At 39.0% G+C, this 22507-nt stretch overlaps 1 protein-coding gene across 3 annotated transcripts in view; it reads right to left on the reverse strand.

The window, feature by feature from the left end:
- Positions 1–15800: 15800 nt before the first annotated feature.
- KCNMA1 (potassium calcium-activated channel subfamily M alpha 1) overlaps positions 15801–22507 on the reverse strand; it is a 542368-nt gene continuing 535661 nt past the window's right edge. For 2 of the 3 annotated variants that reach the window (XM_063307680.1, XM_063307683.1), the window contains one exon: positions 15801–16230. In XM_063307680.1, the coding sequence (XP_063163750.1) occupies positions 16206–16230 (25 nt within the window). In that variant the 3' untranslated portion in view covers positions 15801–16205. The remainder of the gene's footprint in view (positions 16231–22507) is intronic. The other variant, XM_063307681.1, reaches the window with a different exon arrangement.

A 22507-nucleotide genomic window follows, 5' to 3' on the forward strand; every position in this document is an offset into this window, starting at 1 on the left:
ATCCTCTCAGCCTCTTCCTGTGTCTCTTGTGCTGTGTTTTCCTAAAAGCAAGCTGTTTCCAAATATGAATAAATTTGAATGTCAAGTGAAGTTGCTGTTCCTGCTTCAAATGCTGATCAGAATATGAGTGTCAGGGCCCTGTGCAGGCTTAGATTTTGGCACAAGCTTTTCTCGCCTATCTGGATGAGTGATTTGACTTCTCTATATTGCATTAGACCACTGTCATTAACGACAGGGATGTCATTTTGATGTGATCTGTGAGGCAGCCGAAGCTTTGAAGTTGAAAGATGGAACAGATACAGATAAATTGTGCTTGGAGTATTCTGCAGTTGCAACCATTATTGCTGGCAATTATTTCTCCAAGTGACACATCTGATAGGAAGTGATCTTGCTTGCTTGGAAAAAAGAAGGGAGGCCCTCTCTCCCTTCACTGCAGAAATGTGATAGATCTGTTGATTCTGTATTATTTTTTAACCATCTGGCAAAAATAAAATAAAGAAAAAGATTTAGACATAGAGCTGGTTGTGTTCAAGTTGTTTTGTGCAGCTCTGCATTTCAAGGATCTCTCTGGATGATCTTGGGTGGGTCAGTTTTCAGCTTCTGTGTCTAGATACCTGTCTTGTGTCTCCTTGCATGCATTTAAGTTTAAATTATTTAATTTTGTTAAAGTTAAGTATTTTTGTGATTCAGCAAACCCTGCCAAGAGTTAGCAAGCCACCATTCAAATTAGCAATTCATTTTTTTTTCTGGATTTTAGTTTACAAAAGAAAACAAACAAAAATAAATGGGGCCTCCACAGAATAAAAGCCTCATGTGGCGCAGAGCGGTAGGCGGCAATATTGCAACCGAAACTCTCCCATGACCCGAGTTCAGTCCCAGCGGAAGCCGGATTCTCTCTCAGGTAGCCGGTTCAGGTCGACTCAGCCTTCCATCCTTCCAAGGTCAGTAAAATGAGCACCCAGCTCGCTGGGGGAAAGGTAATTATGACTGGGGAAGGCAATGGCAAACCACCCCACTATAGTCTGCCAAGAAAACATTGCGAAAGTGGCGTCCCCCAAAGAGTCAGAAAATGACTCAGGGACTTTTCTTCTCTTCTCCACAGCGTAGCAGTACCTTTCCGGGCATCATCCAATTGCTTCATCCTACTGTATGACATACATGCTTTTAGAAATCAGCAAAACTATAGACCTCAGCTGCTTCAGAAGGAAACATGGTATGATGAGGAGGACCTGTTATTTTTCTCTATATAGCAGCATGAGAACATTGGAAAATCACCAAAGAAATTTGTATATTTTAGGAGATGCCTTCATACTTTCGGGTATTGACTTCCTACTTATTTTAGCCTGAGTGTCAGTGTCCAGCCAAATGATCATATATCCATTTGTCCTTAACATTATTGTTCATATGTAAACCAATATATGATTTTTAGAGCCCCTGAGTTACATTATCTTCTTCAAGGTTCTGATGAAGTAAATGTTGTGCAGAGGTTTTCAGTAAACCTTCTGCATCTTCTGCTCTATTCACTAAATAAACAGTCTTCTTAACATCCTTCTCTTTGCAAACCCTGAAAAAAGAGATTTTCTTTGAAGTAATACTGAAGAATGCTATCTATATTTGGCAAGCATTCAGAGCATGCTTTCAGCTGGTCAACCATGTCTGAACTCAAAAGTTAAGCATGGACATCTCAGGTTATTCTTGGATGGGAGATCACCAAGGAGAAAAGCAGAAACTAATCAGGAAAACTACACTGACATCTTCATGAAATCATCAGGAGTTCAGCTGAACTCAGGGAAAGACTTTACTCTTTCCTTTTCTGGATAAAATGTACAAAATGGTCATAACCCCCTCCTCCTTGGTGTCTATTTTGTTAATATCTTTTCACAAATTTCTGTCTTTGTTTTGTCAATAATGTCTGCTGCTTGAATAGCTTCAAAATGTCCATGGCAATTTGATCTTGTATTTATTCATTTATTAATCAAATTTATGTGCCGCCCAGCTCACTGTGCCAGTGCTCTTGTTTTTAAGAGTCTCTTAACCCTTCAAAATTACAAGTTGAGTTCTTGCCTCTTAAATCCTGAGAGAGACATTCCAGAAGACTCTCCAGTCTGTTGGTGTCATGACTTAATTTATATCTTTCAGCTACTTTGTTACTCCTCAAACTTTGCCACCAGTGTTTTAGGATGAATTCTTTCCTCAGCAGACAAGTGAAATGGATTTTATAAGTTCTGAGTTTCTGCTCCTGACACATTTGGAAAAATAGCTATTTTCTGTACTTTGCTGATGAGTGGATACTGGAACCATCTGTGAATCTTGCTTAAATTTCCATTGGTCCTCCCAGGTTCATGTAGGAGAGCTAAAGGAGAAGTAGTCATCAAATATTCCATTCTGGGCAGACTTGTGTATCCATTCATTTATTACCCTGTTTACACACCACCAAATCCTACCATGACTTCAGACAGTTTATAATAATAATATGACACTGAATAAAATAAGTAATTATAGTTCAATAAAATATGATCAAAATTAAAATAAACTAAATATATTAAACTATTTTCCCACGCTAACCATTAGCAGCCTTCCCGTAAACATGATGAAAGTATTTGATCCAATCCAAAGGCATTTTGAAAAAACAATTCATCTCCTTGAATGACAGCAATGTACAGGCCTTTGGGGGCAGGAGAAAGACTATCCCAAAGGCTTTGGGTGGTGACCAAGAAGGTCTGACTTCTCCCGATATTTCTCAGAGGATGGGAACTCAAAATATCCCCTTCTGCACAGAATGCACAGGGAGGGCCAATTCAATTTGGGAGAGATGGACCCACAGGTACTTAGAAACTAAGTCATGTAGGGCTTCATAGATTTAAACCAACATTTTGAAATCTACTCAGAAACTTATCAATAACAAATGCTACAGCCACAGTCCAGTATTACATAGTTACAGCAGTTCTCACCCACTTTTTGGGCCACTGTGTCTACACAATTGAAGTTTCCAGATAGTCTTTAAAGGTAGCCCCATGTAAAGTTCATTGTGATAATCCAGGTTAGAGGTGATGCGTTACTGTTGTCAATCCCTCTCACTCCAAATAAAGACACAATTACAGGCATACCACAGGCTACTTTCACTCCTGGCATCCTGTGTCACAACAGTATACCACTTCTATCTGCTTGAGGGCCACCCCAGGCTTTGTATATATTCAGGGAGAAATTCTGAAAGTGGGTAGGTCCAGCATAAGGCTTTGGAGGTGGGTTTAAGGAATGTTTTAACTGATAAAATGGATGATCTCAGCCTCAGCAAGACTTTCAGAAACCAGTTGGCTTCTTAACTGTCCTCCTGAAATGCTAAATCAGGCCCAAAATGGGTAATACTTTTGCACCCCTCAATATGATGGAGTTTGGGGACTCCACTTTTATCTCAAGTGTTTCTATCTCTGATATTTTATCAACTAGAAACCAACATAGGTTTTTAGCAGAAAGAAAACCCAAAGGTATGTAGTAATATCAGCTTCTTTGAATGGATAGCCTTGACTGAAAACAGTCTTCACACAAGGACATAAGACATAAATATAAAAACCAGACTTGAATAAGAGGCACAGGCTCTTCTTCCCAAATGTAGACTTCGGTTTGTATGTTCTCCAATCCAAGCTTCCTGATTTTACCAGCGGGCCTGAGACATCATCCTATTGTCCAAGAAAAGCCATAAAAACTCTTCATAGAGTATTTATCCAATACAGGCATTCTGGTCCGTCTGTTTTCTGCAGTTAAAATGGGCTCAGATGCATTGTGAAACCTAAGTGTGTTTGACTCTGCCTTGGCTGATGAGTTTTGGTTCAAACCATACATTTCTTGATTATTGGTTGCGGCTGCTTCTTGATTCAGAAAAATTAGTTCTCTGCATGTGAAGTAACTTCTGTTATGTGTTATTAAATGATATGCTGTGTGGTATTGCAAATACAGTATGTGCGGGGGCTGATCCTCAGAGTAACTCTGATGCTGCAGTTATAGTCAATGGGCCTCCATGGGCTGATATTTTTCTATTGGTGTCTTTTTCTAATCTAACATTGGCACAGAAAGTCAATTCTGATGGTAGATCTCCTGCAGGATTAAGGCAGAATTATTTATTTATTTATGTATTTATTTTCCTGCCTTTATTATTTTTATAAATAACTCAAGTTGGTGAACATACCTAATACTCCTTCCTCCTCCTATTTTCCCCACAACAACAACCCTGTGAGGTGGGTTGGGCTGAGAGAGAGGGACTGGCCCAGTCACCCAGCCGGCTTTCGTGCCTCAGGCGGGACTAGAACTCTCCTACCATGCCTGACTGGCTCTTGGGCTGAGAGAGAGGGACTGGGCCAAGGTCACCCAGCTGGCTTTCATGCCTAAGGCAGGCCTAGAACTCTCATACCACACCTGAATGGCTCTTGGGCTGAGAGAGAGGGACTGGGCCAAGGTCACCCAGCCAGCTTCCTTGCCTAAGGCGGGACTAGAACTCTCCTACCATGCCTGATTGGCTCTTGGGCTGAGAGAGAGGGACTGGCCCAAGGGACCCAGCTGGCTTCCTTGCCTAAGGCGGGACTAGAACTCTCCTACCATGCCTGATTGGCTCTTGGGCTGAGAGAGAGGGACTGGCCCAAGGTGACCCAAGGCTTTCAGGCCTAAGGTGGGACTAGAACTCTCCTACCATGCCTGATTGGCTCTTGGGCTGAGAGAGAGGGACTGGCCCAAGGGACCCAGCCGGCTTTCATGCCTCAGGTGGGACTAGAACCCTCAGTGTCCTCTGCACAGTTGTGGTCTATACACTGCAAGCTGGTGTGAGGAATGACAAAAAATTATTGCTGAGGAGCTAGGAAGGAAAAGCTGAAAACAGCCTCTCCCATAGACTGCTCTTGCAGGAAGGAAATGTCTCAGAGCATCTTTCTCCAGCTATGGGTCTTCCAGATTCATGGGAAGACGTTCCCCTGTGAATTAAGGGAGCCATACTTGAGAAAGAGTGCCTAGATATAAACCACTTACAACCTCACTAGGTGTATTTGAAAGTAGTGGTTTTTACAGTTACATTGTGGTTGCAACCGTTGTTAACCAGCAAGATCTTAGCTGTAGACTTCTGGCTATACGCAATTTTCATGAGCCACTCAGAATGGTAGCTGAGGAATAGGGGGTTGATTCATATGAGTATTTGCCTTTGTTTTGCTTGACCAATATTTGGTCAGTGGGAAACTTGCAGTCATATGGCACAGCCAAGACTGTGAAGACAAGTGGGAGGTGTTGAAACTCTGTGCTGCCATTTCACTTGCAGCCTTGTTTGGTGAACCCCCACAAGAAGTCCCCTCAGGAAGTTCCATTGGGAAATGGCAGGTTGGCAGTGCCTTGCATCGGCTACATCAGACAGATGGCACATGATTACTCAGCTTTCAAACATGCCATCTGGGATCTATAATGGATCTCCACTTAGAATGTTAAATTCTTTCTGCATCTCTGGTCATAGAGAAGCCAGTTAAATAAAAGAAATGAATGATGCTCTATTTTCATAACCTATGGTAAGTAACATTTTGACTTAACACAAGTGTTGGAAGAAAAGCTGCTTCTGGAGCATTAAAAGGGAGTTGGTCTGAAAAGTGGATGGACAATGTGCTTTTATTCCCAAGTCTGCAAACTTAAAAGATAAAACAGGAATTGACTTTTGTGGCACTATGAAGTTGGAAAATTAAAGGGGCATTAAGCTGCTCACTTTGCATATGTCCAGGGCAAAATGTTCCCCACCTTCCTATGACAATAGCAAACTGATGCTGAATTAAGAAGTCTTGATGACAATGTGTGCTTCAGAAAGATGGAATCTGCTTTCGGGAGATTTATTTATTTATTTGGCTGCCCTTCTATTTGAATAAACTCTGGGCAGCGAACAAAATAAAATAACATTCATTTGAAACTAGAATGCTAAAGTATCATCATAAGCTTCAGGTCCTTGATCTACAGTTGTTTCTATGGGAATGTGACTTTAAAGGAATTTTTGTTCAGGACTCACTATTCATGTCTCTTACTTCTGTATTTGAAAAGAAGGAGGGACAGATTTGAGCTTCAATTGCTGATGCCCACTTCTGGCAGATCTCAAAACATTAAGTAGGATTGGATCTATTTAGCTCGTGGATGGGAAAATCCAGGACTCTAGGCTAGTCTGGGAAGTTGGAAAATCATTCTGGAAGAAGGCAAACAATTTTTTCATAGTTGCCAAGAAAACATGAAGTCATCAGGAGTTCAGTTCAATTCAAAAGAGAATGACTTTTCTTTTTATTTCTAGGAGTATTTCCACACTATCAGACTATTTCCTAAGCCTTTAGAATGCATGAATTCAGACTCTTTCCCTGTTGTCTTTGCTTTTTAGAGCTAAGATGATATTCATAGCATTGCGATGATGGGCATATCTTTATTCTGCAAGTCCACATCTTGCAGGGAACATCTACCAATCACGGTTCCTAGAAATCGCCTCCATATGAACAGTCCATAATTGAATACTTTGTGCCCACAGGAAGTTCCCATCCCATTGTACAAGTTATGAATTCACAGAAATTCTATAATCACTTATCTACCCTGTTCCCCTGCCCTAATCCATGTATTAATTTCAGCAAATTTATTTGCACGGGTCTGGTTTGTCCCTCCAAAAAAAATCCATTCTGACTGCATGCAGACTGGTGATATGGTGCTAAGCCTGTATTCCAGAAACCCTACTTAGTAGTGAGGAGTGATGAAGTGAAAGAATATCACGTGTAAACAATACATGCATAAATAAAAGGAGACTGGAACTAGGCCCTAATTCTCTATTCTGGGGGAAAACAGATTGTTGGCAAGTTCTATACCTCACTGATTTCACATGGAAATGTAGTATTTAAGTAGTATTTGAACATAGGAATTTGGATCAAAGGGGTATTGCAAGAAGTCCTTCCTGTGGCATACATATGTACTGCACCCATGAGGCTAATGAAATGCTACAGAGGTTCCTGATATAATAATGATGTGGCTATTGCAGGAAATCTGAAAGGGAACATCCAGTTTTTCATCATGTTTGGATGAAAAGAAAAGACATAATTTTGATGAGAAAAGGAAGGAGGAACACAAATTTGGATGAGAAAAGGGAAGATAAAATCATAAAAACTGCTAGTGGATTGGGCATTTTACTGGCAGATTTAAAAAAATGTGTAGATGGTATCCATGTGATGAAGAGTGTATCTTTGCAAGGACTGGTTGTCCAGATCTGTCTGTTTCTCTCATAACAGTTTCAGTGAATTCTTTGTTGCAAAAACAATAGTTATATCCAAACAATGACAGGGGCAAAGAATAGGCCATCTCACCACCACCCCACACACGCAAAATTTACTTTATTTGATATTTTTATTTGTATGAAGTAGGAAGGAGCTGTATGCATCCCCCTTACCAGTTAGGATACTTAAACAGTTAATGTTCAAAAGAAACCTGAACATAGGTTTAGTGCTATTTCAAAAGAGTCATGCAATAAATAGCTCCCAAGCACTGTGAGAGCTGTTGGGTGAAACAGATCCTCTTCCACTTCATTCCATAGCCCTGAGAACCCATCAGCTTTTTCCAACTTTTACAGGCAAGTGCTCAGAGGCTACGGGGTGATTCCCAGTCTGAAAGAGAAAGTAGGGAAAGCCAACTGTTTAATTGCCAGGTCAATCTCTTCTCCTGCTACATTTCTCACGCAGCACCAGTTATTGTAGCTGGTGGACCTTGTCCAAAGCCTAACTTTCTACAGATGGCTTCAGCTGCCATGATACCCATCTGTCACACTTCATTGGGCAAATCTCCATTTTCAGCCCTGTCCCAGATAAGGAGAGTGATTGATGGATATTTTACCACCAGTTAGTGACATCTGGGAAGAGGGAAGGAAATAAAGATGGGGAATCCACCATATTCTTTTCTTAACTTGTCCTGCAGATTAAATAAGGACAGCATTATCTGAGAGCACCTTTCCTGTAGCAGGATAGGGATCAGCAGACTTTATTCCAGTGTAGTTTTCACCTGCCTAAAGAGCTCGGGAATATCCCTTTGAGTTTTAGGGAAGCTGCATTAGTGCTTCTTCTGATCCTGCTTCCTCACTGATGCCGATGTGGTGGATTTCGGCAGTGCCACTGGCTCTCAGGAAGAAGGGAGCACATTCCAAGAAGGGGAAAGAGACAAGAGGAGACACAGTCCAGAAATGGAACATGGGAAGACTAAGAGGTTCTGAATAGCCCTGCCCTAGAGCCTTCCCAGGTTATTTCCCTTTAGGTTAGGTAGAGCAGCTTTAGTCTGGCAAGATTCCATCTACATGGTGTGAGCAAATAAAGAGGTGAAGTTTGGCTGGACTGATTCTTGCTCATTCTTGGGCTGGGCCTGACAGCCAGATACTGTGGCTTGTTGAACAGGGTAGCTGTGCCCAGACTATGCCACTGGGATCCAAAAATGTGTACTCTATTATTCTTTTGAACAAGACTACAGAACTCGGAGGGGTGGGGAAGAAAAAGCCACACAAATCTAGGTTCTTGAGTTTTTACAACACAAATACATAAATTTTTAATCTGAGAAAAATACAAAATGAAACCATGTACAAGTTATGTACAAACCCTTTTTACAAGACAATATATTTATCACAGGATATTACATATGACAAAGTCAGGTAGACCATTTCCTGAGCACCAGTGTTTGCGCTCTCTCTCTCTCTCTCTCTCTCATGCCCTCTTCCTCCAAACCTTAGTCACACAAAAGAAACTAAAAGTTGATGTGGCCACACCCCTTTTTCTTGATGAACTTTGAGTTAATGCCACAGGCATTTCCTAGGACAGCTTTGGGAGAAGCAGCCAGCTCAGACAGCTGTCTCAGTAGGTTATATGCTTCTGTGATGGGGTTTGGATGGAATAGGTAGGCCATTTTTGATGGCTACTTTTTTTTCTTAATTAATTGCAGGCTTTTGATAGTAGGCATTAAAATTTGCAATTTCTGGACATGTGCTCTGGGCACAACCCCCAAAGAGAAGCTATAGCTTCTGTATATCTTTTCCTAACCTGGTTGGGAATTTTGAGAATTGTAGAATGGGTTTGGCTCTGTTGGGTAGAAATTCTGAATTTTACAGTCCCAACTTACCTGAAGGGCACCAGGTTGAGAAATAGCAATTTTTAAAAAATTGAGTTTACAAACATCCCTTTTGAAGCCTCTGATGGCTTTTTTTTATATTTTCCTCCAAGCTAGTAATCCTTCTTAAATTGCATTAACATACCAATCTCTACTGTTCCTTCTAAAATGTTAGATGCATGTATACATTATTCTTATCTATTTAGAAAGCATTTAATTCAGAAATAAATTGGGAGGAAAGAGGGTGGAGGAAAGAGGGTGAGCTTCTGGAGGAAAGTGGGTCTGGAGGAAAGAGGGTGAGCTGCACAGGAATGATCTGAGCATTTCTTACCTGACAAGTCCGGTGGAAGCATGTGTCATCTAGCTCAGTGCATACCGAAGGCATTACTAGCAAGCTTTAATACTGATGCCTTCTCAGGGGAGGCAATTCAGTCTGGACAACTCAATCAAACAATTTTGAAGAACTTAATGGAACCAATCAAGCTTCGGAATGCTTTGCCAGCTAGTGCTAAGACCAGTTCCAAGAGAGGATAGGACACTATGGTATGGACAATAACATGGGAAAGGAAAGTAATTCTCTCTGGCATCTTCTATTTGTGGAATCTGTTGAAGTGTGACCTATAGGTAATGAAGCTGAGCTGCAAAGGACTTAGAAACAAGATACTCAATGCATAGCTGTGTTGTTGTTTTCACATGCATATGTTGCATTGAATTTTAATATTCAGGTACAAAATGTCCAGTCTAGGGGCCTACCACCATGTTTTTGTGGCCACCTAAAGCCAAAAAATGAATGGAACCCCACATTTGGGAGAGAATTGAATTATTTTTTTTTTTGAGTTTGGGGCTTTTTTTGCATGCCTTAAGTTTTACAGATGCTCAAGGAACTTGTTGTACCCTTTGACTTCTAAGTGCTCCTCTCAGAAAGGGTCCAAGTGCTGTTCATTTTTGGAGCATGGGCCTTGATATACAGTACAAAGCTTGGTGTGGCTCTTGAACTGATGAGAAGTTGGTGCCCTCCTGCTTCAAGACACAGCAGAGCAAGTGGTCCCTGGCAGCTGCGTGCCCAAAATCAGAGCCCTTAAAAAGATTCTACTGTGGAGGACTTATCTCAGGAGACCACAACAGGTTATCATAAGGAAAGCATGGGTGACCCAGTTGTGGATGGTATTGTGAATTCTGAGTTATGAAAGCCTGTAGCATTAATCCACTTTTAAGTTATTGCTCTTGTATTGCAGCAAGATATGGAGCTTATTATTGCAAAAGGTTTAAGCATTTTAAGCCCTCAGGTTTTTCCATAGAGTTTGCCTCTCATGGACATCCAAACCAGGTCATTAGACTCTAATGTTATTTTCAGAATCTCCATAAAGATCTAGTGAAAGCTTTCTTGGTTTCAGACTCTCTATTGAGCATTTCATGCATGTGTACAAGAAGGCAATAACAATGCACATCCATATGTTGGCCAAGAAAACATGTGGACATGCCCATGAACTCGACTCATGGAAATATTATTTGAACAGACATGTCTTGATTAAGGCAGTAATAAATAACAGAATTATGCTAATTAAAAATCAAATGGCTTCAATAATGAATTTGAGTGCCACTCAGAGTTTATTAAAGGATTATGGCAGAATCATTGAGGCCCCCTCTTCCCTGCAGAAAATGACAGGGACTCAGTAGTTAGTCCTGATTTTTGGGCAGTTGGTACTTTTGCATTCCTATGTCTGCTGTTTTGCTTCTGCTCATTCCTGTCACTGAAAATAACTAATAGGAGAACACTTTAGTAGAAGCTCTCTGGAAATAATTAAATGTGTGTATGTGTTGAGAGAAAGATAGCAGGGGAGAGATGCTGTTAAGGGCCTCATTATTAAAGGTTATTCAAGGCCCCTCATTTATTTTTCCTGGAACAGGCCAAGCAAATGTTCAAGGGGTTTTAACATTTGACTTGCAAAAAAGCCTAAAGAATTTGTTTTCAGGCTAAAAAAGAAAAATCCTGGAAAGGAACATTATTGAGGTTTCTAAAATTATGAATGTTGGGGAGAAAACAAACATCATCCCATGAAAATGCTTGGTAATACATTTAAGACCAGCAAAAGAATTTGCCACAGAGGGCGTAATTAAAATAGATTTCACTAAACAAGATGAGTTGATGGCCATTATCAAGTTTGGCTTGAAGAGGCCCTACTAAATTACTGACTCAGTTCATTGGACTGTACTAGCCATGGCTGCTATAGGGACCTGCTTGAATCTTCTGGGAAGGGCTAAACCAGAACCCTCTACTTGTTAATTTTCCAGAGGAGTCTGGTTGTTCCTGATGTATTCTTCCTCAAATGCAGACTTCCCTGACTTGGTGTGCACCAGATGTGTTAGGACTACCACAGTAGCTGGGAATTCTGGAGAGTGGTTCCTAAACAGGAAGTGAAAGTGAGGCTGGGGAAGACTGTTCAAATCTATCATGTGTTTCATATGATATCAAATGATCCTATAGAGCAATACATGGGCTTACCATTGATTCTGAGATAATAATAACAGTTGTTGTTGTTGCTATTATTTATTAAATTTATATGGCACCCAACTCCCAATGATTCTGGGCAGCTGGGAGTCAGGTTGGAAGATACTTGATTGTATTCACTAGTTAAATTACTGAAAATCAGTTGACCAGAATTACGAGGCCTTATCTAGCCATACATTTTTTTCTCCTGATTTTTAATTAATACAATGGATTTGAGGCAATGGTTTACATCTCAACTGGTGGTAGCAACTTAGCTTGCAAGCTAAGCATGGTCAGACCTGCTTGGTACATAAACTAAAACCCACCAGGAAATCTCAGGATAGTAGACTGGACTGATAGTCAAAAAACAAAACAACACCCCAGAAGAAGGCAAAGTCAAGCCACTTCCATTCTGTCCCCAAGGAAACAACATACTGTAGATGTATTAATGAGGTCACCAGGAGTCAAGCTCAAGACTTTACTGCTATAGATCTGCACATCACTTTTGGTCACTTCATTTATTTCATTGTAGTCTAGACAGTGGACTCATCTTAATTCATATTTCTATCAAGCATTTGACACTTTTCTTCTAACTCTTCAAAATGATGAAAATGCAGGTTGTAAGTTTCTGACATTTTGACTAATTTAAATGCATGGTGCAATGGACTTTCCTTTTCCTCAGCTGTCTCTCATCAAATTTTATTACAAGGTTACAAATGCATTCAGTTCACTACATCCTCAAAGATCCCACTTTTTCATGAATGAGTTCAAGCTCTATTCTGTATTTATTTAGTTAGCAGTTTTATATGCCACCCAATCCCAATGTCTTAAAAAAGATAATCAGATAATACAGTGATATACATTTCATCAAAGTTACAAACTCTAAAAGGCTTGAATGAAATGATATGCTTTAAGCCCCTCCAAAGAATGTAAGAATAAAGAGACTTGGAAGCAACAATCTGTCACCTAATAAAGCCCTCCCCCGCTTCATGGAAAAAGCAGAATTAATCACTAATGTTAAATATATCTGTGTGAGATCTGAAAAAGCCGCTCATGAATTCTTTAAGCTATCAAATATAGATGTAATAAGTAAAGATATTATAAAATGAAGAAATGAGCAATCCATATATGATTTTTTTTTTCTTTCTCATGAAAAATTCCCAATTTACTTTGGGTAAACATTCATAATACGTAACTTTCCAGTCATGGCTGAAGACATTCTTATGGAACTTTGGGACAAAATGCTACAGTGATTATGAAGACTGCAACTGAACATAACTCTGAATTGGCTCTTCCATGGATTGGCTGTGCTCACTGCCAAAAGTCTTACAGTTAGACTGCTTAGGCAATCCAATTTTTGCATTAGGCAAAGCTGAATTCACTTCTTCTCCACTCACAGAATTGGGAGATATATGTACCTTCCTGTCCTAACCATATTAAGTTCTTCAGACCTATTAGCAAACTTTAGAAAGAAATAGTCAGAAAGCTGCTACTATAATTCTAGCCTGCAGTCCTTTTGGACAGATGTATTTTTGAGCTATATTGATATACCTGAATCAAAATTTTGTACATCCGTAGTGTTGATTTGTGAATATCATCATTACTATTCAAGTGCCATATTCTAACTTTAATGTTAAAAGGGGAGGGGGAGAGAGAGAGATAGGCTTGGGGATTGTAATTGTTCTGATTTTTTTTTGCTTTTGATATTTTAATTGTGTGAGCCACCCAGAGTCACATACTGAGAGATGGTGGCTATATAAATTCGACAAATCAATAATATTTCTAATAAAAAGGATGGCCCTCCCCCACTTTTAAAGGTGCTTCTTTTGATTGCATTAATTGTCTATGCTTTGCTCTCAGAGCCAATATTCTAAACATCCAATATATTATTATATTGAAGCATATTATGCTTTTTATATTTTTCAGTTCATGAATGAAAAAGGAGTACAGACTCTGACACAATCCATGTCCTTTTCCACCACTGGCCATACACACATTCATATTGGATTGTGCCCTCTGAAGACAAACCTAATGCAAAAACTAGAAGACAATTTGCAACTGCCCTTATTTTTACAGTGGTAAGATTTCTCCGTAGAGCCCACCTTCACGTGGGTCTTATGATATGGCTAAATAGAACTGCACTTCATTGTTGATTTTCGGGAAAAAAGATGAAAAAAGTACTTTGATAAACAGTCCAACTACCCATATATCATATTCACCAGTCATTTTTGTTTGTTTGTTTGTTTGTTTGTTTGAATAAATAATTCTACAAAACATAATGACAGAGTAGTCACAGTTGAAGAAGTCACTCTGGAATTCAGCCTATTTGGACAAAATAAGAATATATTTGTCTTGCAATCAGTAGACCAACATTAAAACTGAAATAATTTTAGGTTAAGGTACTGGGTCATACAGTACTCATTTGATTCACTGATATTACTCTAATGATAACAATATCACAGAATGCTTAATCTCAGTATGTTTACACTTTGCACAATTACGAAGCTTGAAATTAGCTTGTGTAGTGTGACCTGATGCCATCTTTGACCTCAGCCTTATTGTGCCCATTTTCTTCAAGAGATCATCTGTCTGGGTTGATCCAGGTCAGTAGTACATAATTTAAACTGGAGAGAGTTGCTAAATTATTTACAGCCTCAAATGCTGGAGTGACTATGTTTTGCAATACAGATATGAAACACCACAATTTTGTCTAATGGTAGAGAGGTCATCAGGCCCGCAACTAGGGTCTGTGTCACCCGGGGCAAACATGGATTCTGTGCCCATTTTGGCAACCCCCCAGCACTCATTTTGGTGCCCCCACAGCGTGGCACCTGGGGCACATGCCCTGCTTGCCCCCCCACCCCTAGTTGCAGCCCTGGAGGTCATCCACCATTTTGAGAAAAAGAGCTCTGACTGAGTTGTAAGCCTTTTCTAAATGCTTTGTATTTCTTACATTAAACATAGTTAATATTCTTTATTACTGTGCTTATGCTTGATTTGATATAACTGTAATGGAGAGTTCCAAATGCTTGGAAATTAAATGGTTAATTTCTAACTTTGTTAAAAAAAATACTCAGAAATTAGGTGGCTGTAGCTTAGCACAAGCAATGTCTGAACCACAGTGTTTGCATCACAGTTAGAGCTTGTTTAACATCTGTATGTATTATGACTGAGAAGTAGGGTTCTGCCATTAGCAACACAAGACACCACTGAGATACCGGCATGAATTTTGTCACTTTTCAGGGTGCAAGGCCAACCTCAGCTTTTTGCTAGATTAACATAAATCACACTGTAAAATATCATTGTCAAATGATTTGCCTATCTTCTTTAATTTGACCTTGGGCTGTAAATAATGCCTTCTGAAGCTTGTTGAGAAACTTTAAATTGCCATGGTTGACCCCTCTTCACCTTGAGATCTTCTGATAATACTCAACATAAAGCTACAGAAAGAAAGCAACCTCATTATACAAGTTTCTGGAAGAAATAGAGATTCAAATGCTGCACTGATATTTTTTTTCCTAATACTCACTTTCTTATTGCCCCTGTTACCCATTGATGTTGCACTTGGACCTTATATTTCTCTGGGAGGAAGATTCCATTATGAACATCCATGAGAACTATAGTGGTAAGAAAGCCATTCTCAAGCTAGTGTCTTCCATTGTGGGAATTATGATCCTCAAACATCTGGAGGGCACCAGTGTGGGAAGATGGTCTTTAAAGATTCATAATTCCAGAATAATATTAATTCTATAAAAATATGACGTTTCCACTTTTTTTCAAAATAAATATGCTTTTGTTTATTAAGAGCTGGTGTCAATGCTAAACAAAATACAGGTCTTCCAGAAAAGAAACATTCTAGTAAACTCTTCTTTGTTTTTTCTTCTTTGATTTACTAAAATATAAGTGGACTTGTTTAAAATACATTATTTGTCTCTCTTAATTACATTTTTGCTTTGATTTGTGACCATCATTCTCCTGAAAGTGACAGAAAGGAGGAGGAATATTTAATTTTTTCTTACTTTCTTCCTCCGTTACTTTGGGGGGGAGTCTGGCCACAATCTGCAGCTGTTCTGTTAAGGGAAAATACTTGACAATGAATAAAGATTATATATATATATATATATATATATATATATATATATATATGTATATATATTCTTTCTAATAAATAAAAATAATTAAAAATGCTAGAGACTATACATGACTGTTTTTATTATGTTCATTTATAAATGAAATAGTTTCCAAAATACATGGAAGCAAATATTAAAGGCAGACAAACAAAGATCTGTCTATTGTACTTTCTGGCAAACACTTGCCTTTCATTCACTTTTCCCACCAGAGGTTCAGCATGAAAGAGGAATAAATGTTATATCGCCATTCATGATGTCTGTCGGGTGTTGTTTCTCTCTCTCTCTCTCTCTCACTTTTTTTTTTCCTTAAAAACACATTGTCCTGGCCTTCTAGGAGTCAACATTCATCTTCAACTTCTCTGATTGGTGGGATCAAGCTGCTTGTAGACTTATACTGATTGATGTGATTGGCCACATGTGTGGTCATGGGCTTGATCTGAATGTTTCTGGGATAGGCATTATCCGGTTCATCTGTAAACCATTTCTTTTCTGCTAAAGAGCAAAATGGAAAAAGAGACAGAACAAGGAAGGAGGGAAATGAAAAGCTTAATTAGTGCCATGCCAAAAGCAGTTGAGAAAAGTGCATTTAGGTTTTGTTGTGTGTGTGTGTTTTAGAGCAATCAATAGAAAGTGACTTTGAATAATGACTAGCAGTGAAGGGCAGTAGATTTTATAAACCTGAGAACATTGATTAGATGAAAGGATGAAAAGCTTGCTGGTTTGAAGGCAAAGAGTTAAAAAGAACTGGCAGGAGTCTGACTTATTTATGGAAGGTGACCAGCCCCTTTAGCATGGTGTGCTGGAAATGTGAGTCTCTAATGTGATTAGTGAAGTGTCTAGTATTTGACTTTTAAGAAAGTACTACATGGTTGAGATTAGAACCGAAATGCATTTGCTGTGCTAAATTCTCCTGAAAAAAAAACGCTTTGGGAATTTCAATGTCTACTCTTTTTATTCCTGAATATTGTAATATTTCATTTTACTATCTGGTGATAATTGAATTCAGTATTTGATATCCCATGGCTGAACTATAGTTTTTGATATTGGCAACATTTGATAATGCCATTTTGTGGTATTGGTTATCTGATGCTCTCATCAGAAAAGCAACACGCGCTTTTTTTTTTTTTTGGAAATGGCCATGGAAGGCTATGCTTCATTGCAGATGTGCAGCATATAATTGCATTTCTTAGCATGTAATTGACCATACCTATGACTGATTACAAGTTGTAAGTTGCACATCTGATACCTGCCAGTTCAAATTGAGGGACACTCAATTCTCTAAAGTACTCAAATTATGTGACTTTTCCTTTTGTGTGTGAAATGTCAAATTCGGAATGTGAGCAGCAAACCTGGAAAATGTGATCTGCTAACTCGTGTTAAATCTGATGCTTATTTTCTACTAACTGCCCCTGGAATGAGGTTCTTATGTTTCCTGGCATTTATCGCAAAATATTTCCTATTTACTCTTCCTCCTCCTTTGTGTTAAAAGAGAGTTCTGCTCCTCAAGGAAGAAGACACATTTCTGATCTTGAAGGGTACAATCAAATGCTGGGTTCTTCTTTTCTGCCTGCTAGGTTTAGAAGCTCACTCTTTTAGACGTTGGGAAATCCTGGCCTGGAAGACCCCAGAAGGACATTCTAGGAAGTACTGAGACTCCAGAAGAACCCTTTTTATGCCTCAAGCCAAAAAAATAATTTCCCTTCCATGGTTCCCGATGGGAGGTTAAAATACGTTTTAAAAAATATAGAAAAGAATCACATGACCTGATTTTGCTTCATCCATTTGGGAGACTCCAGTCTATAGTAGTGCTCAATTAAAAAAATATATATTTTGGGAGGAAATGCCTGTCTAAATGCACTTTAATGACGATTTATATCACCATCACCCCCAAAAACCCACCCAAAACATTAACTCTAAAATGCAGGTTGGAACAGATTTTCTGGTGAACACATGGACCAGTGATAGAGATCAGAAATAGACTGGTTTCCCCATCCATGGAAGCAAAAAAAAAAAAACAGTCAAGAGAGGTTCAGTGGGTAGGAAAAAACTGAGCCAACTTTCATTGACTCAAATCAATGAAAAGTATCCTGTGAGTGGGAAGAGAAAGATTGAGTTGGCCATTTCCCTTCCTTTCAGTATGAAGCCAGCATCCCCATTATTCCCTTGCTGATGAACCAAATTCTCCAAAATAGCAATGTTGCCCATGTGGGACACTTTTTCAGTCTCCACCATTGTCTAATCAATTGCTTATAAAGGAACTCCTTTGTGGCTTTTACACAAGGCATTGTTGTTGAAGAAATGGCTAGGGTGGCAGCCAGTCCAGTGATTTATCTGTATGACATTTGAAGAAATCTTTCCTGTTGTGGTGACATATTGACTGACTTTGTAACCAGAACTGGCTGTTAACTTTAACTAGGTTTTCACTGAGCTACATAAGTGAGAAATTTAGATGACACAAAGAGGTTTTATCCCCTGTGCATTTTGTTACAAGTCATTTTATTTTGCTTGTGGAAGTCTTTATTTCTCTGTCTTTCCATTTCAAATGCAGGTGCTCCAGAAGAGCATACTTCTCTTCTCAGAAAAGCCTGCATGATCTAAGTTCCTTGGTCTCTAATTAAGTTTGCTCTGATTTGAACAGATTGGCCGATAGGAATTCATCATGTTAAAATCCTGCATAGCAAAGCTAACTGATTAAGTGCCCTAAATTATTCTTCCTGACAAAATGATGAAGTTACAATCTGTTCTAAGATGATCTACAGCTTTGCAGATTCCTACAGTGTCTTTCTATATTCATTTATCTTTTTTGGTCAAGCAAGGTTTTTTACACATATACAGCCATATATCTTTTAAAGTCATCAGAACATTTGAATAGTTAATGAGGCTTGGGAGGGAAGGAAGGTAGGTTTCAGGTGGGGCTGGTTTCTGAAAGGTTGCTGGGAGAAAATTCCAGGGAAACTGTACACTTCAGAATAATTTCAGCTCCATTTAAAAAGCATTTAGTTCAAGTACAACACGCAAACCATTTATGCATTTGTGGAAACCAATTTTGCATGAGCTACGGTTAAGCTAACCTTTCAGGGATGTGTTAAAATGTGACAGTTTGCCTGTTTTACAGACCTTGCATGTTCACACAAACACGTTCTAACTGCTTTGTATTTAAAATGAAAGAAATCTAAGCATGCATACTTTGAATCTGTTTCTTTTATCAGTGTGGTGTTTGCCAGAGCTGCTGTTTTGCACACTTTGCTTTACACAAAGGTGTCCTTGGATTAGATATCTGAGAACCAAGTGATGGAATGGGGAAGGTTTTGGACCAGTACTGGGCCATGGAAGCATGCTGGTGACTCTCTCTCAGCCCAACCAACTCACAGGCTTGTTTTGCTGGAGAAAATAAGAGAAATGAGTGCTGTGGATGCCACTTTGAGCTCCTGAATGAAAGTTCAATATAAATCAAATAAATATGGGTTCCCGCTTCGACGGGAAGGTAACGGCGTTCCGTGAGTCATGCTGGCCACATGACCCGGAAGTGTCCTATGGACAACGCCGGCTCCAAGGCTTTGAAACGGAGATGAGCACCGCCCCCTAGAGTCGGACACGACTGGACTTTACGTCAAGGGAAACCTTTACCTTTACTAATGGGTAAATCTGAAGAAGGAAAGATACTTTATCTTGATCCATTACACAATTCTTTATATTCCTGTGCTAAAAAAAACCAAAACATGTCTGATGCAGGAACTGTGTAGAATCTAGTTCTTGCTTTCCATAAAAAAATATCTTCAGATTCTGGATCAAGATTTTAAAGTGGAAGGAATGTCCAGAGACACTCATTTGGGCTCTCAGCTGCTACATCAGTCTGTTTCACTGATATCAGTCTTGAGGGAATGGCAGGGGCTGCCATGAAATGGACCCAGGGTCATAATTTTCAGAAACGCAGAACAGTTTTCCTCATCTTGTCAACCCGGTTTCCGCATCCTTTGGAAGAGGTCTTTTCCTGAGGCTGACTTGAGTTTTGCTGGCAGCATAAGCTTTAATACCCTAAACTAGCCTTTCCCAACCTTTTGACCCTGGAAGAACCCTTGAAATATTTTTCAGGCCTCGGGGAACCCCTGCACATTCAGGCACAAATATAGGCCAGAAGTTACAAAATTATTATATTCACTTCATGGATAGGCCAGTATAGATGCATTAAAGTGTTCTTAAACTCAGAATAAAGAATGAAACTTACCTCTTTAATGTGAAGTTGCCTGAATTTGATATAGTTTTTAAAATAAATCGTGATCTCCTGGGGAACCCCTAGTGACCTCTCATGGAATCCCAGGGTTCCACGGAACCCTGGTTGAGAAACCCTGCCATAAACCTAAAAATCATATCCAAAATGTTTGCAAGGGGTACCCAAAAGGTTGATTATTATATCTTCATGCAGCTCTTGGCAAGTCATTGTGCATGCTTTCTATGGCCTGCAAAATCAAAATAAATTAACACGTCTAGAAAGAAAGGGGCAGGTGGATCTCCTGCAATCTGTCTGCCTCCAAATGGGTCGGAACTGGAATTCCTATAATATCATGATACCCTAACCAAAGGCCAGAGGCAATGTCTGGCTGAGAATTTTGGGAGTTGAAGCTCCGATTTCTGAAACTTGGGGTAAGCTGGATTCTGCGACTCACATAGTAAAAAAAGAGTTCTTAGTCTCCCAATTTTCCTTTAAATTATGTTTTATTTCTAATGAATGATAATACCATTTTACACTGACCTCAGCTTGGAGCCACAAATCTCACACTAGACTGACGATTTTTGATAGAGTAATCCCTTTCTTCTTTTTTCTCTGCCTGGAGCTTTCCTGACTTTCTTTAAAATATATCGTAAGAAATCAGAATGAAAATGTGTTAACGCCTATATTATTAAGGCGCATGAATGCTGTCTTTCAGTTGAATTTGGTGGAGACCATAAGGATTTATGACTGAATGAGGGAGTTTTACCTTTCTTGTAAAAATGCAGTTGTGGAAAAATCAGTTCCACCAATTATGTAATGAAATATTTACTGTATTACAGGATACACACACACACACACACACACACTACATATACTCTACAGTAAGCATAGGAACAGTCATTTTTTCTTAGCCATCACATTTAAATTAAAATGTCAGTGTTGGGGGAAGTTTACCTTGCAATTTTTTCCCCCTCTTTCCCTAAATGGCATATTAAAAGTTCTATCCCTGGCATGCTCGTTTATTTGGTAGGGAATATTTTATATGCAGCAGCTGATAATGAGTTTGCAAGGGAGTGAACTTGTTCTCATTATCTCTGAACTCCTCTGACTGGTCCTTACTTGGTTTCCCTGCAAACTCATTTCACGTCAGGAAACATGGGGGCCATGATAAATCAAGATGCCCAATAAGACACCCATCCCCGACAAGGATTCTTATTCTGCTTCTTAATTGTAAAGAAATTGGTTCCCCCCCCTTCTCCCATTTCTTACCAGCACCTTATATATGATTTGTCTTCATTCACATATAAAGCAAATGTGTGGGTCTGATTTTACTATTCATTACTTATTGGAAGTGAATTTGCCAGGGAGAAAATTCTTTGGATGCCAGTCCACACAAGGTGGCAGCTAGAGTTCATCTCCTATCACCTGAAGTCTTATTTTGATGTGAAAATCATAGATCCAGACTCATGAATACAACAGACACATTATCAAACAAAATCTGGCTGTGGCTGTTCCAGCTAAGTCCTTGGTTGATCATAAAAAGCATGCTGGATATGATTCGTATGTGGATGAGAGGCCACCAGGAAATTCCAAGGTTGTGGGATAGACTAAGAAGTTGAAAGAACATCCAATGGACTAAAAATCTTGGTTATAAGGTACAAATTGTGTTCCAGCCTTAAAGAGGATTTTTATAAAATGATGTACCATTGATATTTGTCACCAAAGAAACTGCCTGGAATGTATAAAGCTACATGGAATCTTTGATGGAAATATGAACAACATGAAGGGACATTTTATCATGTTTGGTGGACAAGTAAAAAAGCTTAAAAAAATGGATACAAATACCTTATTAATTCAGAAGATTTTAAAGATTAAAGTACAACTGAAACCACAGACTTTTCTTTTGGGACTGATGGACAAGCAACTAGAAAAAGGTTATGGGACTTTGTTCTTATATATGACAACTGCAGTAAGACTATTATACGCTCAAAGGTGGAAAAAGTCTGACACTACCCACAATGGAGGAATGGTTGCCTGAAGATGATGGAACTTGTGGAGATGGCTAAATTAACTTCTTTGATTAGAGAAAAAACAATATCTACATTTATGGCTGATTGGAAATCCCTTATAGACTTTTTGCATGAAATGGGGAAAAAATGCACTTATGACTTGTGGTTTTGCAGATTAGAAAAAAAGCCATGGATAATAGAAAAAAAGTGAGCCTTTTTTATAACATAGGGTAAGAGGTAATTTTGTAATTATATTTGCTGCAAACGAAATCGGAAGCTTCTTTTTATTCTTTCTTTCTTTCTGCACTTTTTCTTTTTTCTTTCTCTCTCCTTTTGCTTCTTCTACTCTTTAGTAGTTTGTGTTAGTTTTTATATTCTTCATAAAACTTTTAATAAAATTTATTTTGGAAAAAAAAAAGTTGAAAGAACATCCCAGTAGAAGGATGTGTCAATGAAGTCATCAGGAGTCAAGCTCAACTTTACTTTCTTAAAGCCAAATTCACAGGATAAGTTCAGAGGTAGACAAAATTGCCCATAAAGGGCACAATAA

Source organism: Candoia aspera, chromosome 6 (assembly GCF_035149785.1).
Source record: "Candoia aspera isolate rCanAsp1 chromosome 6, rCanAsp1.hap2, whole genome shotgun sequence".
Lineage (NCBI taxonomy): Eukaryota > Metazoa > Chordata > Lepidosauria > Squamata > Boidae > Candoia > Candoia aspera.